The sequence below is a fragment of the Lasioglossum baleicum genome, chromosome 7 (genome assembly GCF_051020765.1).
Source record: "Lasioglossum baleicum chromosome 7, iyLasBale1, whole genome shotgun sequence".
Taxonomy (NCBI): domain Eukaryota; kingdom Metazoa; phylum Arthropoda; class Insecta; order Hymenoptera; family Halictidae; genus Lasioglossum; species Lasioglossum baleicum.
The window spans coordinates 8,269,606-8,284,160 of NC_134935.1; the positions used below are offsets into that span (position 1 = coordinate 8,269,606).

Consider the following 14,555-nt stretch of genomic DNA (forward strand, 5'->3'; position numbering starts at 1 on the left):
TTGTTTATCAAATATATATACGATTCTGTCGTTCTTTAACACAATCTGAATAAGTCGAAAAAAAAATATTCTTTTATCTATTCCACTGTTTGAAATTCTACCAGTTCGTTTTCCTCGCGAATGCATAAAAGTCGCAGTCTAGAGACGACGATAGCAACAGATTCGTCCCCTATTGTTTCCTGATAGCCTAAACATTGGGAAATGGATGGACCAGTTCGAACGCCCGACACGTTCTCGAGAGAAAACAATCGATTCGATGTTCGACGGATTGATTCCCAGGGAGAAAGGAGTCGAGAATAGGTTTATGGAATGCAAATTGCGCGCGAGGAACACGTCGCTTCCATTTGCGAGCTCTGTTCGAATCCGTCTGTGTATATCGATCTGTGCTGACTGTCAAGGCTACACGACTACGCCAGGAATGCTGGCAACGAATAATTCAACGCGATCAGTGAACGGGAGAATCGAGGAGATCCGTTCTCCGATAACCGTCCCAGGAACGCTTGAACGGGTCCATGGGTTCTCCTAATGAACCCATTCAAAACCATCTAATTCATTTTGATTACTGATCCAAATTTATTTCCTGTCTGATTTCTTGCATCTGTCTCTCCATATAGAATTATGGGACACACACAATGTTGATTTTGTGGAATTTTTTAGGTCGGCGAGTTCCTAAATCAATTATTAACAGCATAGAACAACTCTGTTTCGATCATTTACGGCTCATGGAAATTTCTAAAAAATGCTAGAATACGAAGTTCGATAGAATTTAGTAAGATTTCTATTTGTTTTGGATCCATAAAGCTGTTCCCATTATAAATAGAATTTTATTTCATGCCACTTAACTTAAAATTTGTCTGTAGAAATTGAAAATTGCAGAAATATTGGAAGTCTACTGCTCGCATAGAAAACAAATTCAATTTTCAAAGTTGTTCTATGCTGTTAATAATTGATTTAAGAGCTCGTCGATCTGACACACGTTGTGTGTGTTGAATTTAAAGAAATAAATTGAAAAAGAGAACCAGTCCCAATGGAACAAAATAAAATGAAAACTTATGCTACAAATTTCTGGGCTAAAAATCACAACCTAATTATTGCAATCCTTTAGGAGAAAAGAGTAAAAATATAGTAGCATAAAATTATACTGATTTAACCAGGAAACTTGAGAGAGCTTCTTCCTCGCAGGTTGTTTGGATGTTTCGAGTAGAACGGCAGGTCTTTATCAGCGATATCACCGTGACGAGGCAGAGGAACAAAGCTGTTCCAGTATCGTGTTGATGTTTGTTCGCGTAACGCGCCTACACACCGGCGCAGGTTAAAGCGTTAATTAAGCTCCCCCGGGCGCGGCAGAGCCGTACCTTTTTTTTCCCGGGGGCCTCTTGTGTTTTGGTTAACTACGCGCTTCAGAGGTAATTAAGCCGCTCACAATTAATCTCTGTCTCCTTTTACCCGGCGCGCACCGGTTCCCGCGCGATGTTGATACTGCGAATTATGAAACGCGAGCTATATGCGAGCTAGTTGCCTGCGATCCTATTTTTATTTTTATTTTTAATAAACGACCGATTCTGGTCTCGTTAGTCTTTGTTCACCCGCGAAATCACCGTTCAGTACTGTGCCGATCTAGCAATTTTCGAAATTACTCGGCCCGGAAACTTACATCGGTTCTACTCAGAGTTGGGCAAAATTTTTATCCAGATACAATTTTTTCCCAGCTCTGGTTCTATTTTTCTAAAATGTCGATGGAATCGCAAAATTTTTAAGCGTCAATTTGAAGGGATTGCTTGAAAAAATCGATTGGTTGTTTTTTCGATCAGAACAATGTTAAATTCAAGATTGAACACTTGCAGTGACTCCCACTAATATTCGGATACTTAAAAAGACGATCATTCTTTGAGAAGTTAGAACAATTGGTTTGCTACGCAACGAGACCAAAATTTTTGAAAAAAATTGCAAGCTACGAGAACGTATCTACGATACTAAAAATCTACAAAACGAATTTCTTAAATTTTCAATATAGGCCCACGTAAAAAAGTTGTAAAGAAGAATTTTTCCACATCGTGTAGTAAACCAATTGCTTTACCTTCTCAAAAAAGTCCAAACCGTATAGTACAATATTAAAAAAGTGACCGTCTTTCTAAGAGCGTTCGAATATTAACACCAAACCTACCGCGAGGGGTCAACTGACCCATTTTAGATTTTTTATTTAACAATTATTGAAATTGTAAAGTGTTTTTATGGGAATTTACTGAATATACGTTTTGATAAATCTAAATATAAATATAAATAAATTTAATCTGGTTATTTTTATAATAGTATACACATTGGTCACTTTTGATGGTCGGTAGGTTTAGTGTTAATTATCGTCGCTGTACCTTGAAATATTAAATTTGTACAACTTTTGAAACCACTAATTCTGCAGGACAGGCCTCGCAGAATCGACGAATATTTATCACAGTAATTTCCAGCAGGAACGTCGACGATGACGATTAATTAAACGAAATAAAAGCCGCATAGCTGTGATCTTTTGGAACTTGTGAGAAACGTAATTGGTATGATTTCAGACATCGCCGGCGGTTACCTGTGCTTCGTCGTGAGCATATGCGGTATCGGCGTGGTGACGGCGGTAATCGGGGACGTGGCATCCTACTTCGGATGCACTCTGGGAATCAAGGATTCCGTGACCGCAGTGGCATTCGTTGCACTCGGCACCAGCATTCCCGGTAAGTCCTCGAGCGCAGCTCCTAAACGCCGCAGAGACGCGTGTAATTTACAGGTGAGCGAGACTGGCAGAACCACTGTGTTTTACGCGCGATAAAATTTCCCCGACACCGTTCAACGATAAGTTCACCGCACTCAATGAACAACGCAGCCGGCAAACAAATAATGAGAAAGCAACGGGAACAATTAGCGCTAATTAAGTGCGTGCGTGCCCAACAACGTCGCGTCTTGCCGCTCAAAGTCCGTACAAGCTAGTTTTTTTTATCAATTTCTACGAATTTGTTGGACATATAGCGTACTTTCTTTAACATTGTACGAAGTAATCCAAATTTTTAAAGATGATATGTACTTCGAAAACGTTCGTGCAAAGTTTAAAAAATTCGTGAACGCCATTAATGCTCGCAGGTTCGAATATCAAAGTGTCCCGCACATGACGAGCCCATAAAAATGGATGTGCGATTTTTTCACACGGTTTTATTGCAATCTGAGTGAAAACCGTGCCCCGTCCGTTTAATGTCAGCAACACATTTGTCCATTCAAAGTGCGATAAAATAGTGGGAAAATATCGCCCATCAATTTTTACGGTGTCGTTGCATAGCGAAGACTTTAAGTCTTCGAATCCCGATTGATTTCGATGCCGAGGATAATGTTTGAACCTCGATGGAGATGTTCGACGTGTTACTTGTAGGCAACATTTATTGTGGCCATTTAGATTCTTGTCGGCTAATCGGCACGATTTGCAAACGATTGTCTGGGTAGTATTAGTTCAGGAATACTGTAGGAGAGTGGTAGAAATTCTTTCGGTGCGGCTCGAGCGTTAAAACGTTCGCAATTTCTTCGGAAGCGTCGGTCTCGAACAAAAGACGGCAAGATTTAATTTCTCAGTGGTCGTCGATCCGAAAAGTTCCTTAATGACGGCGACAAAAGGTGTCGGCGCGACGCGACGGTCTCCCGGAGGCGCATTTATCATCCGAGGACCACTCCACCGGAAGTTCGGCCTTTTTCCGAGCCGTTTCTTATCCCGGGTCCACGAGGAACGGGTTGGGAACCGAGCAACCACTGGACGAGATAAATCTTGCAGCAGATCCCGTCACTGTCGAGGATTTTACGTGGTCCACGTGGTTTCCCAACGGCCCACTTCCGCTCGATCACGACTTCTCGCTGAGCGAAACTGCCGGGACGCGAATTAAAGTAACGCTTCAATATGTGTGGCAAAATTTCGGACTGAAATGTCACTTACATCGTGTACAAAAACTCCATTCTCCCAAAATCTATAACTTTCTCGTTGAATAATCATCGGAACTTTGACAACAGTGACGTATAAAAATTCACACGTACAGCCGAAATGTTCCTAAACGAGTGTGCAAGGTTTCAGCAAGACATCAGAATTTCCAAAGTGGAATTTTGAAACGGGACGCTTCCTTAATGAGGTCATGACGGTAATAATTATTGCGAACTAGGTCAGACGGTGCACTATCGCGTAACTGGAGGCTGTGCGATCTGGATCTGGTTGTGTGGATTAACAAGGGAGGTGTAATGTATGTTAATCGTGAAAAATTATTGCGCTCTCGCTATTCACCTAGCGTGGTCGCGAGTGATTTGCATACTGCGCGGAAAATTTATTCAGCTGTTTTCATAAATCACTTTAATACGATCTGCTGGAGGCACGGCGAGCTAGTTAACAATTACAGCAATTTATCAAAAAAACTAACCGGAAGAAAATAACCACAGGGAAGTTCATTGTACGGGGCCGCAAATGAAAATTCGAAATGTTTAATCCTACCAAGCCCAAAATATATAAAAGTGAAACACCGTATAGAAATGAGAAGATTGGATTTACTTTGTACGGTTTTCATTATAATACGTGCTTAAATGAAGAAGACAATTCAGTCATTTCCTATGAAAGCGTTTTTATATTATAATTTCAATAACCATGGTATAGAAAACCGGTCAATCTGACCGTGGTAGGTTTAGTGTTAAATGTTAACGTCTTGCCGTACATTTTCATTTACAGTTACAGAAATGTCGTAGAAGGGAAAAGAAAATGTATATTTTTTGTACGGCTCCATTTATTTTAATGCTTAAATATTGATCACAAACGAATCAAATTTCATTTCATCTAAAATGAAACGCTTAACATTCATATTTATTAGACTTTGTTAAAAACCTACATCACGAGTCTGGCTCTCGTTTAAAAAGATTCCTATAATTCAAAATTCGTCAATCGAAACAGTAATGTTCGCGCAAGCCCACCGTTAAATACCTAACAAATTGCTAACTATCAATAAACGTTAGTCCTTGTCCCGAATAATAGCTCGTCGGTGGACAGACAAAGCCTCGCTGCAACGTTGTTTGCTTCTCATCACCGGCATCGTCGTTTCTAATTGCATCTGTCGCTGCAACAGCGCAGCGTCGACAACTTCATTACCATATGCTATTATTTGAACTTCCAGTGGAACTATTCGTGTCTCGGTGCCGATTTTAAACTCGATATCAAACGGTTAATTGTTCCGTGCCCCGGAAAATCGTCGGGAAATCCGTAACACATAGTCACCAGCAATGCTTCAACGATCTGCCATGTTTTTGACCAACCAGCGAGAATTTTCGCGATGTACCAGCGCGACCATGCGTCAACAAACGCGAGCCCGGGCGACACGCGCAGCCCGTCGCGTCGCCGAGGGATTAAAGACGTCATGACAATAATAATTATTACAAACTCTGGACCGCAACACGTTCTATCCTGTCACTGAAATTACCCCATTCCGTACCCGGCCTCTGGATTAACGAGTGAATTAACTCGATCCGCCGGATAGCGGATCGCACACTTATACATAAATGAAACTGCACTATTACCTGTGTTTAGACGAGCACGGTCCGTCGTCAAAGTCGCCACCGACAAGTTGCTAGTTGTCTGCGCTGATGGACAGATGTAGTTACCCCGACAGTCAGACTTGTTAGCTCCGTCTCCTGGAAATATTTGTACATTTTGAGAATTTTTATTGACGAAAGTATGCGAGACGTCGCTCTGGAAATTTAGAGGTGCGTGTGTACATGTTTAAACTATATCCATGAATTTTTATAAATCGTTACTTTTAATAAGTTGCTAGTTGTCTGCGCTGATGGACAGATGTAGTTACCCCGACAAACAGAGTTAGCTCCGTTTCCTGGAGATATTTGTACATTTTGAGAATTTTTATTGACGAAAGTATGCGAGACGTTGTTTTGAAACTTTAGAGGTGCGTGTGTACATGTTTAAACTATATCCATGAATTTTTATAAATCGTTACCTTTAATAAGTTGCTAGTTGTCTGCGCTGATGGACAGATGTAGTTACCCCGACAAACAGAGTCAGCTCCGTCTCCTGGAAATATTTGTACATTTTGAGAATTTTTATTGACGAAAGTATGCGAGACGTCGCTCTGGAAATTTAGAGGTGCGTGTGTACATGTTCAAACTATATTCATGAATTTTTATGAATCGTTATCTTTAACAAGTTGCTAGTTGTCTACGCTAATGGAGAACTATGTAGTAACCCCGACCGTCAGAGTTAGCTCTCCTGGAAATTTCTGTACATTTTGAACATTTTTTTTTTACGAAAGTATGCAAGACGTTGTTTCGAAACTTTAGAGGTGTGTGTGTACGTGTTTAAACTATATCCATGAATTTTTATAAATCGTTATCTTTAACAAGTTGCTAGTTGTCTACGCTAATGGAGAACTATGTAGGAACCCCGACCGTCAGAGTTAGCTCTCCTGGAAATTTCTGTACATTTTGAACATTTTTTTTTTTACGAAAGTATGCAAGACGTTGTTTTGAAACTTTAGAGGTATGTGTGTACGTGTTTAAACTATATCCAAGAATTTTTATAAATCGGTATCTCCAACAAGTTGCTAGTTGTCTGTGTTGAGAGCGATTGGTTTAATATTTTAATCTTGAAGCCCGATTGTGATAAGGAGATAGAGGTTAACGATTGTCTTTTATACGAGGTGAACAGACAAAGAAACGTACTGGTTACCCGAGGACAGATCCGTTTATTTTGACGTTGCGAACTATACTGCCTCGACTGAGGACAATACAGACAGAGAGAGAACATACAAGATATAGATCGACATATACATTTAAATACAGCGAGCTCAGGTGACCAGAAAACATAACAAGTATAGCGCGAAATACAAATTACATACAGTTACATGTACGCGCTGACAGTCTGCGCTAATGGACAGCTACGTAGTTACCCCGACAATCAGAGTTAACTCTCCTGAAAATGTCTGTACATTTTGAGAATTATTTTTGACGAAAGTATGCGAGACGTCGCTCTGGGAATTTAGAGGTGCGTTCGTACAAGTTTAAACTATATTCGTGAATTTTTATAAATCGTTATCTTTAACAAGTTGCTAGTTGTCTGCGCTGATGGACAGCTACATATTCACCCCGACAATCAGAGTTAGCTTCTCCTGAAAATGTCTGCACATTTTGAGAATTTTTATTGCCGAAAGTATGCGAAACGCCGCTCTGAAAATTTAGAAGTGCGTTGGTACATGTTTAAACTATATCCACGAATTTTCATAAACCGTTATCTTTAACAATGCAGTAAAAAGAATCTAACTTCATCCCCCACAAGTCCACTTTCACAATTTTCCATTCACAAACCGAACAACCAATTCTTCTAAAACTTCGCAGGCTAATTTGCATACGATTAAGTTACCGCCGCAAATTTTTCTGCGCGGCTATCCTCGAAACTACACGGTTGATATTACACATCTCCTCCAGCAAAGGCACTCGGATTTCGTGCCCGCGAGTAACCGCAGCAAGGGTTCTATTCGGGTAGCCGAAACGAAGCGAGTTGAATCGCAGGTATAATTCCGGGAGGATTTTTTAATTAAACATTATTACGTTAAGCTGGTCGAGCAGCAGCAGCAGCAGCCCGCTTCACTAGGGTAGCTATTCACCGGACGCGTTTACCCGGACATCTTGAAAGAGCCGAGGATTTGTAACCAGCTCGGTCAAGACGGCCTTTCATCGTCCAGCTTTTCACCGAATCAAGTATCAAGTTATCGTACGATAGCTCGACGTATTTTCCAGCTCTTTTGAAACGTCCCGCCTCACTCTTTTCACCGGCCTCCATTTTACTAGCCGCCCGTGTCGAACCGCCCCGTTTGTTGATGCCCCTTGAAACTTTCTTTCGTCGAACCGCGGATCTTTTTACGCGAGGCTTCTAAATTCTTGCGTGTTTACCCCGTTCTTAGAGGGGAAAGCGATTTCGGTATTGTGCGTCTGGGCGCGTTTCACCCTCTCGCTCCGGGCTCTTGAACGATTCTTGCCTCGAGAGCTATTGAGACAATCTCTCGGTGCACGCGTTGAACTATACTCGATGCATTATAGCTTCGGATCGCGTTGTTGCACCTTCGAGGAGCAATACTGTTGGGTTTTTCTATGGAATTGGATAGTGTTCAATCTCTGATTCTTTGTCCGCGACCTTGAATGACCTTGATTAATATTATTGTCACTGAATTCGCGACGAAAGGGACTGCCATTGTAGGTGTTTAACACTAGGTTTACGGAAGTCTAGACAGAGTTGGGCGAAAATTTTATTTAAATAAAAATTTCAAATAAAATGGGGTTTCTTCCAAGTGTGTTTTAAACCTACTTTATTCGAAATTTTTATTTATATAAAATTTTCGCCCATCTCTGGCCTTATTGTGTAAACATAACAAGCATGCGTCTATTCAAATTTTTGGCCATTTTTCCAATAATATACATATACAACAATATAATTAATAATATAAAAAAGGGTGGTTCCATTTTAAACAATGAAAGTGACCTCGACGTCTCTAGAAAACATTTTTTGGTATCGCCTGAGCCCCATTTCACCTTGTCCTCGAGACATTTAACCCTTTGCACCCCTTTGTCGAGTGTGACTCGATAAATAAAACGTAAATAAAACGTGTTTTAGTTAAAATCAAATATAAATTACAACAAAGTTTGAGAGAGCTATATTTAATAGAATTAGTAAACAAAAAATTGTTTAAAATAAGTAGCAGTCAGGGAACTGTCCTTTGAAGTAAATTTCAAATAAAAAACTTAAAACAAAGGGTGTCTCAAAATGACCCGACATTTTCAATTGCGCGCCATTTTTTTGTGGCGAACATAGAGCACTGATCTTTGACAACTGGCATCAGAAAGTATTGAAGTTTAGTCATGGAGAATTACACGATACTTTAATTACGTTCGTACTTTTCAAATAAATAATACGTTTTATTAATAAATTAAAATGTCAGGTCATTTTGAGGCACCCTTTAGTAGCGAGTTGTTGGCAATAAAATTGAAAAATAATTCCGACTGCAAAGGGTTAACGTATCTTCGAGAACAACAAAGACAGTGAGGTGTACAAAATATTCGTACGCCGATCCGGATGTGCTTTTTGAAACATCCTTCCCAGGGATTTTGCCTAATCCGCTGGAGGAACGGTAAGGTACTTTGACTTTCGCTGTTGCCTTCGCAACGGATTCGTTAACGCTAAATCCATCGAACGACTGGTTTGCGAGACAATAATGTTTTTAAACTGCTTTGGTAGCCGTCCGAACCGATACCAAAAGAATTCGACGTACCGAGAAGCGTATCGTTTCGCGCATACGGGACAATGGCGGAAGTTCGAGACTATCGCAAGAAGAAACAATCGTAGTTCCGGTCGGAAGAACTGTTTGCCCGCGAAATAAATTGCGAGCGACGCGAACAACTTTCAGATTTACGGAAAGAAACTTCTTCCCGAACTTTGAAAATGGCACTTGGGTTTTGTTTGTCTCTCCCTCTCCGCGGAGAGAGGCAACTTCGGCTTAACGTTGCCCACTCCACTCTGACTTCTATAATTTGTCATCTGTGTCGGCAGTACGTAGCCTTTTCTTTCGAGCGAGATTCTACTTTCGTATTGAACGGAATCGCCTTACGTTCATTTAATAGCCGAGCTTTTCGCTTGCGTCGAACTCTTTCCTTCTTTCTTTCTTGTTCCTTACTTTCTGTTGTTAATTACGTTATCCTCTTGTCATGTTTCCTCTGTTCGTTCCCTCGTACAGGATATTTTCCTTTGGGAATTACACGTTGTTTCTGCTTTTTATTTATTTTCAGCTCACCGGTACTGATGGCTAGATTGCGGATTTTATGCATTTATGAGAAAAATGGCTACGTACAAATTAAAGCAGTGGACGTATTAAAAAGATTTAAGGAGATCAGTGTATTAGTTTTAGTAAGATAATTAAAAGAAGAGGAAATTTTTGTTTCGCAGCTGTGTCTTGCAACCAATGCAAACATTTTCTATTTTGCACAAAGATCCGCGGTCTACTGATAGCTACTTGACTGAAACGTTTAATCCAAATTCTTTCTTCCTTTAACACTAAACCTACTCAATAGTTTTAAAGATATAAACAATTAAACTTTCATACCTTGTTGATATAACATGGTTTGCAGCTCAAGTTTTCGAAGTTCAATTGTTTATATCGTTAAAACTATTGAGTAACTACACCTAATATTTTGCAGACGTCATTAGGGATCCATATACCATCGTGTCACAAAAGATTGTCAAAATCGAAGTCGGACACTTGGCGTTCTTCCCTTGTTAGCTTTACAAAAAATACAAGGATCTATATATTTAGATTCTGTACAATTTTTATTACAATATGTGCCCGAGTAAAAAAATCTATGGAATCAATTTTCATGTAACCAACTTCATAGTTTCAATAATCGTGAAATGAAAAATATGTAACCGGTCATTTAACCGGCAGTGGTCGGTTGAGTGTTTAGTAATCCGAATGGATTGAAAATATGTTCGCAGTCTTTTAATTATCTCAGTATTTGAGAAAATTTGAGAAATTTGAGAAAATGGGGATCTTGTTTTTCGTAGGACCGTCGTTCTGGATGTTGAATCTAGCATTTGGGAACTTCGCATGTGTCATAAACGCACGAGAATTCACAGTGGGTTAATCGTGCTCGCTAAAAGTGTCGATACGTTCGCACCGAAGTTTAATCGGTAGCATAATGCAACTGGATCGAAGTAAACAGCCTAGGGCAAGTTCTCTTTATTGGCTATTGTGCCGGGAACTGGCTTTGTACAGGGGCGAGAGCCAGGTGACGGAAATGGCCGAAGGCGTGCAGCAGATCCTACTGCATCCTACTGCAGCCCACTGCATCATGCACCCACGTGTACCCTCGGATTAAGCTTGAGCCACGTGTGCACCGATTCATTTCTCATGGCGCACCGTTGGGAAAACTGCGAGCGGAAAGTAACTGCTGTGCATTATTAATTAGTATAATGTGGATCTTCACGTAAAATAAGAACTCTCTACATTAATTACACGAAGCACACAGGAGCCTCGAATAAAGATGTCTTCCCGGCTTTAATGATTTTCATAACTAAAGCAAAATGAAAATTGCTTATGAATACAGTAGACTGTACTGTGTGTTCTCGAATGATTATAAAAATCTCTAACAAATCCAGTAGACAGAAAATAATAAGAAATAATATAAATAAAAAAATAAAAATAATATATGAATAATATGATGAAGGTGAAAGTGGTGTAAGCAGAGTTGGGCAAAACTTTTACATTTTAAGCATTTCATAATTTAATATAAATTTTATATTAATATTTAATTTTATATATTTCATTATATTTTACATTATTAAAACCCACTTGGAAAAACCCCACTTTATTCGAAATTTTGATTTAAATAAAATTTTTGCCCAACTCTGGGCGCGTTAAGACAAAATATTTAAAAAAAAGAGTTTATCAATTATTTTAAACTAAATTAATTCGATGTAACGTTTACGATATTGTGAAAAATGAACCGTTGTGATTTCAACATTGTATGGAGAATTCGTTCAGTGTTAACATCTTTTTCATTGAAATATCTCGAATCAAGAAATATATGATTTAAACCACTTTCATAATTATGTGCGCATATACGAAAGCCGGAAAGAAGATAAGGGAGAGGAGAAAAAGTGAGAGGAAAGTTTTCGATGCAGATTGCGAAAGGCAGAAAGAGAGAGGGGCAGGATAGCGAAAATAACTGAATCCCGCGAAATTTCAATGAAAGGTCAGAGCGAATGAATAGTCCATGGATCTTATACATTTATAGCAGGCGCGATGGAGCGGAATAGATTAAAAAGGATGTTGTAATTAAATTTACCGCGGACCTCGTTTCAATTTTTATGCAGCAAACCGTTCGCTCGGGTTATAACCACACTGCGAATCTTTATAGCAGTTCCAGATTTTTAAACAAATTCGTACCGTTTCCATCCGCCAACTCGAGTAAAAAGATAACAATTGATTCTGTGGAGCTTCACCGACATGATGAGCGTCTTAAAAGTTGTAACAATTTCGTGAGCCAAACGCGAAACAATTTATAACGCTGGAACTTTGAACGCTTAATCGATGAGCGAAGAAAAGCGTTTCTCGCGGAAGAGAAATGGATCGGCGCAGACTGGGCCTGATTGAAGAATTTTCTATTTTTTACGTCTTTTTTAAATGGAACACAAGATATAGTAATACTGGTATGAAATAGTAAGATATACATATATAGAAACGCAAGATATGGAAATACGCGAGATAGAATGAGGGGATGACTCCGAGATACGATGTCTCTTGACGAAGTACGAAATCGTCCAAAATACAACTGAATGAACGGAACACCACACTGACTGATCTCCTTCGGTGCGAAATAGGTCAGTGGAGTGGGGATGAGTCAGAGTGGGAACGCGTAGTGGAGTAGGGAGCGCTGCCGCGCGAAGTGGGGATCGCTGAACGCGATCACATACTACCAAGCGTCGCGCGGCGAGGTGTGACGGATAATATTACCATTTTTTTTCTCCAGAACGCAGTTTTTTTTAAAATTTGTTTTTTAATATTGCATTGTCATCCAGTTATGAGCTATGTTTAAAGTTTCAAGTCTCTAGCTCATCGGAAAGTGGTTTAAAATTCGATTACAAGACAACGACAACGACAACTCGGCAAGCTAATATAAGCGTGGTAAAAATATATCGCACTTCTTCATAGTTCTTGGCTATAATTTGGAGAGCTGTATTTTAATTATATTGTATTTCAATTATATTGTTTTTCAATTATGTTGTATTTCAATTATGTATATTGTTTTTCAATTATGTTGTATTTCAATTATACATCTGATTAAAATACTTACTAATTGAATTAATTGAAAGGTTTGAATTACGTAATTCAGTTACGACGTAATTGAATTACTGTATAATTGAAATACAATGTAATTCAATTGCGTAATTGAATTAGCACAACTCTGGTTACAAATCATTGAGAAGGAATTTTTTTTTTTAAATATCTCCAGTTGAAATTTCATTGCAATATTTTTAATAGTTTAAGAGTTATTCAAACATGTCGCGTGCTTCTTCAATCGGGCCCAGTGTGTGGCGTCGCGGGAAAAGCGGGGAAACCACGGCCACATATTTCCCATGAATTTTTACGACCGTGTACCGAGGAAAACGATGCGGCCGATAGCGGTCCCCGAGGTCACGGAATATGCAAATCCGGCCGATAATCCAGCTCGTATTGTTCCGCCGCGCGATTAAATTCAGCTCGGAGAGGAGGCGCGTTCGCCGTATCGCCGACTAATACAGCTTTAATTAAGGAAGAAACGCGTAGGAACAACAACAAGCGCGAGACCCCTGCCATGCCGCAATGGAACGCGTTACTTATTGCATTTCGGTCGAACGCGCGCCACGGGACCGTGGCCGTGCACTATCGTGATCAATTACGGCCGCTTGATTGCTTCGGAGTGTTCATTTAAACTGTCCGGCTTTTAAAAAGAAAAAGAACGCACTGTCGTGCCCTAGCGCAATTAAAGCCGGCTGCTCCATGTTGAAACGAACGGCGCTGCGTCGCCTCTATGCACTGAAACGCGTGCGTGCATTTTTTTGCTGAAACATATGGCCATGGGAAATGCAAATTTTTCTAACCGGCAGATCACCGATTTTTCCAACGCGAGATTAGCCGACTGGGAATTCGAGGAATTTTTAAATTGCGAGCAACTCGGATCGTTCGTGGTTCAACTATAACGGTGGTACGAGTCGATCTCTCTCTTTACCGCTGAATAATAATTAAATGTTTTTATCGGATTTATTAAAAAAAAATTACAGAAAGGGTCCGGTAAAGTTATCAGTAGATCTTTATGCAAACTAACAATGTTCTACCAGAATTGCAACAAACCAAAGTCAGTGTTGGGCAACATTTAAATACATAATTATTTCAATAAAAATTTAAATAACAATGTTATTTGTTATTTGGATATTCAAATAAAAAGCAAAAATAATTATCTATTATTTGAGCAAGTCTAAATGAATTATTTAAAATGACAAATTTAATTGTTATTTACCAACACAATTTCAATTATTATTTGTATTGACAAATAATAGATAAAATTGTATTTTTGTATGGACAGAGATAGGCCCTCCGGACGGACCCGACCACTGGCGGTATGCCTGGTAAGGTTGCCATAGCAGATAAAAAACGCGCACGTGTTCATTGTATACATATACAAAATACAAGAAGAGCAGACCAAAAACTATTTATTTTATTTCCACCTCAATCCAAGTAATAAAATAATCTTTTATTTTCAAGAAATAGTAAATAGATCACTTTTGGAATTGTTTAAATTATACTTCTATTTGAATATAAAAAGTTTAGTTATAATTTGCAATTAGAATCACACGTTTATTTATTATTTATTATTTAAAATAAAATTTGCCCAACAATGACAGAGCGAAATGGAAATTTATTTTCAATTTCTTAATATGTTTAATGGGATGAAAATAATGTAACGGTATT

The 14,555-nt window shown here is 39.2% G+C and overlaps 1 protein-coding gene across 4 annotated transcripts in view; it reads left to right on the forward strand.

The window, feature by feature from the left end:
- Calx (sodium/calcium exchanger 3) overlaps positions 1-14,555 on the forward strand; it is a 225,698-nt gene that overhangs the window by 161,353 nt on the left and 49,790 nt on the right. For all 4 annotated transcript variants that reach the window (XM_076427238.1, XM_076427239.1, XM_076427240.1 and 1 more), the window contains one exon: positions 2,559-2,717. In XM_076427238.1, coding sequence (XP_076283353.1) covers positions 2,559-2,717 — 159 coding nt within the window. The remainder of the gene's footprint in view (positions 1-2,558; positions 2,718-14,555) is intronic.